Genomic DNA, 3287 nt, shown 5'->3' with positions numbered 1-3287 from the left:
AAGGGATGTTTAGAAGGCATTCTCTTGATGTCACAGATATCGTGCGTCCCGCGGGTCAAAACTTGCTTGCTGTTCTTGTTCACCCTCCAGATCATCCTGGGAGCATTCCTCCGAAGGGGGGGCAAGGTGGTGATCATGAGGTATAATTTGCTGAACTAAAATTTATTGATTAGCTAATGCCCTAAATTTTTCCTCCCTCAGAATCTTGTCCTATAGGCTATAACATTCTACGGATAATAATGTCTCAGAAATACATTATGCCATCATTTTTCATCCAAGTTGGATGATTACTAAAAGACAATGATTAGTATGACTTATGACTTAATAAGAAGGGCCAAAGGGCAAATTAATATGAGTAATATGTACGGTGTTCCGACTAATTTTAATCTGTTTCTCTTGGTAGATTGGTAAAGATGTTGCCACTCAATATGTGGAAGGTTGGGACTGGATAGCTCCTATAAGGTGACTACCCCACCGTGATTAAATTTATGCAATGTGTTTTTAGTTTATTTCAATTTTCTTATCACATTGCGCCCTTAAAAAGGACAAGTACATATTTATTAATATTGTGGTTCTTCGCTTCACTTGCTTCCATTTTATTTCAGATGATTATTTCTGCAATAGCAATATGGAAAAGAAAAAAGAATCTCTGATGTGATTCTCTTGTTCATTATTCCAGGGATAGAAACACTGGCATATGGGATGAGGTATCAGTTTATGTTACTGGGGTGAGTTTTAATCACACGGCTAACTGATTAGATTTATATATGTTTCCTAAATGACTTCAATTACTTTAGTGAAGCTTGTACCATTTGACTACCTTTTTTTTTCCCTTCCATGTTCCAATTATTTATGTTTTTCTTGTTCCTCTCTATCCTGTAATATCATGGTCATGTGTAACAAGTTTAATGTTTTAATAGAAAATGCATTACCATTTGATGCAGCCAGTAAAAATAATTGATCCCCACTTGGTTTCATCATTCTTTGATGGTTACAAGAGAGTGTATTTGCATGCTACAACAGAGTTGGTAAATAAAAGTGCCTGGGTTGCAGAGTGCTCTTTGAACATCCAAGTGACAATAGAGCTCGAAGGCAGCATGTGTTTGGTAGAGCATCTCGAAACTCAACATGTGTCAATCCCAGCTGGATCACAGATACAATATACGTTTCCCCAGGTTGGTTAGGGAGCGATAGGGAGCAAACTTATTTACTTATGAGAGAGTCTCAAAGTAGAAAATTGAATACGTATAATTTTGATTTCCGAGCTTCTTGATTACTTATTTATATTTGGTTTGATGTTGTTTCATCAATTAGTTTTGCCTTTTGAAAAATGGGTTTTTCAGATTACTAAACAATGCAAATTGGCAGCTCTTTTTCTACAAGCCTAATTTATGGTGGCCCAATGGCATGGGAAAGCAATCATTGTACAATGTTGTTATTACAGTTGATGTAAAGGGTCATGGAGAGTCTGATTCGTGGAGCCATTTATTTGGATTCCGCAAAATCGAGAGCCATATTGATAGTGCCACAGGTGGCAGGTAAGGTCTAAGGTGTACCTAATTGCAATTTGGTGATTTTTAACTACCATTTTCAGTTCTTAATGTTGAACTGGACATTCCTTTTCTCCTCCCTATCGTTTGTATAATTTTTGCATATTTGGTCTGCAGGCTGTTCAAGGTCAATGGCCAGCCTATTTTTATACGTGGGGGTAACTGGATATTATCAGATGGATTACTTAGGCTTTCAAAGAAGCGTTACAGCACAGATATTAAGTTTCATGCTGATATGAATTTAAACATGCTCCGCTGTTGGGCCGGTGGATTGGCTGAGAGGCCAGAATTTTATTATTATTGTGATCTCCATGGTCTGCTGGTAATCTCTCTCTATCTTCTCTCTGAACTCATCTGGCTTCTCTGCATGCATTTATGGGCTTGATGTTGTGGGGGGAGGGAGAAGTCAAAGGGCTTGTTCTTTTAGAGTAAAACTCAAAGAAAGTTTGAACTCAAGTTACAACTTTATTCAACTTTATGTTCGTTTGTAAAATTTGAGTTTTAACTTGAGTTTGGAGTTGATAGGATCCTGAACCTACCGTCTAAGAACCTGAACCTACCGTTTTGAGGCGTTAGCGGCGTCGATGAGAGGAATTCCGGAACCCATTTTCCGGGGAGCTTTCCTTAACGGACTCCGAGAAGACGTGCGGGCTGAGGTCAAATTACTTCGGCCCATTAACTTGCAGGAAGTTATGGATTTGGCCCAGCAAATTGAGGAGAGGAACGAAGCAGTCGACCGGCCTTTCTTGACAACCAAACCCCTTTCTTTCGTTTCATTTGGGCCTGAGTTTCAGTCCACCCTTGGTCCTCTTGGTGTAGACCTTCCTCATAGGGGGCCTGACAGGGGCTAAGATCTAAGTTCAAGTTTCCCCTTCAACTAAAGTTCTTAAACTCAAACTCAAGTTAATGAATATTATTTTTATATTCTTAAAAACGTCATAACTTTTCCGTTTTAATTCCGATTGAGATGATTTTTTTCTATGTGTTCACAACAAAGAGACGAATAAAACCCCACCTATATACCCTATTAAAATTTTTCATCACCATTGACACCATTAAGTTTTTATTAAAATACTATCCAAATATAAATTTAAATTTTGATTCACTCAAACACAAATTCAAATAGATTCTCAATTCAAATCATAACTCAAATGTGCACATCCAAAGACAAACTCAAGTTACAACTTCAACTCAAATTATAACTCAAATTCAACTCAAGATCTACACTCAAGTCATCATAACTCAAAAATGCAACCGAACAAGCCCAAAATAACTTGTGGTCTTCTAGTCATAAAATCCATGTAGGAGTGTTAGCAATATCCGGTGTAGGAGCCTTAATAATAAAATACGTCTGCATTTCTACCCCCATCTACGGAGCCAAAGAAGGCTCGGTGGGGGCTTAAGTCCCCACTCAAAATTTTTATTCCTTAAAAATACTATAAATATAAATATTTATTTGTGTTATATTATACTCATAGCCTCCACTAGAACTTTGAAAATTACTCTTGTAGTCCCATTAAAATTTTGCTTTATTAGCCCCCACTAACTTAAATTTCTAGCTCTGCCACTGTCTACCCCAAAAATAAAAGGGAAAAAAATATCTAAAGACTTCTGCAAACTAGAATAAAATAATGTTTTTAACTGGTGTATAAGTGGTATTCTTTATAATGACTGTCCTCTGTTTCATGTATTATGGATCAGCTCTCTACTACTTTGATTTTTTTATCATAATTCCGA

The 3287-nt window shown here is 37.0% G+C and overlaps 1 protein-coding gene across 1 annotated transcript; it reads left to right on the top strand.

The window, feature by feature from the left end:
* Positions 1-5: 5 nt before the first annotated feature.
* On the top strand, positions 6-2013 carry LOC21384049 (mannosylglycoprotein endo-beta-mannosidase; the record flags this gene model as incomplete). Its single annotated transcript, XM_024165846.1, has 6 exons — positions 6-140; positions 404-462; positions 680-728; positions 945-1175; positions 1369-1538; positions 1668-2013. Coding segments are annotated over 6 exons (912 nt in total), but the record flags the coding sequence as incomplete, so codon positions are not given.
* Positions 2014-3287: the final 1274 nt, after the last annotated feature.

This window comes from Morus notabilis, unplaced genomic scaffold, assembly GCF_000414095.1.
Source record: "Morus notabilis unplaced genomic scaffold, ASM41409v2 Scaffold10460, whole genome shotgun sequence".
Lineage (NCBI taxonomy): Eukaryota > Viridiplantae > Streptophyta > Magnoliopsida > Rosales > Moraceae > Morus > Morus notabilis.
The sequence above is the reverse complement of the archived record's forward strand: the minus strand, read 5'-3'. Positions and strand labels throughout refer to the sequence as shown.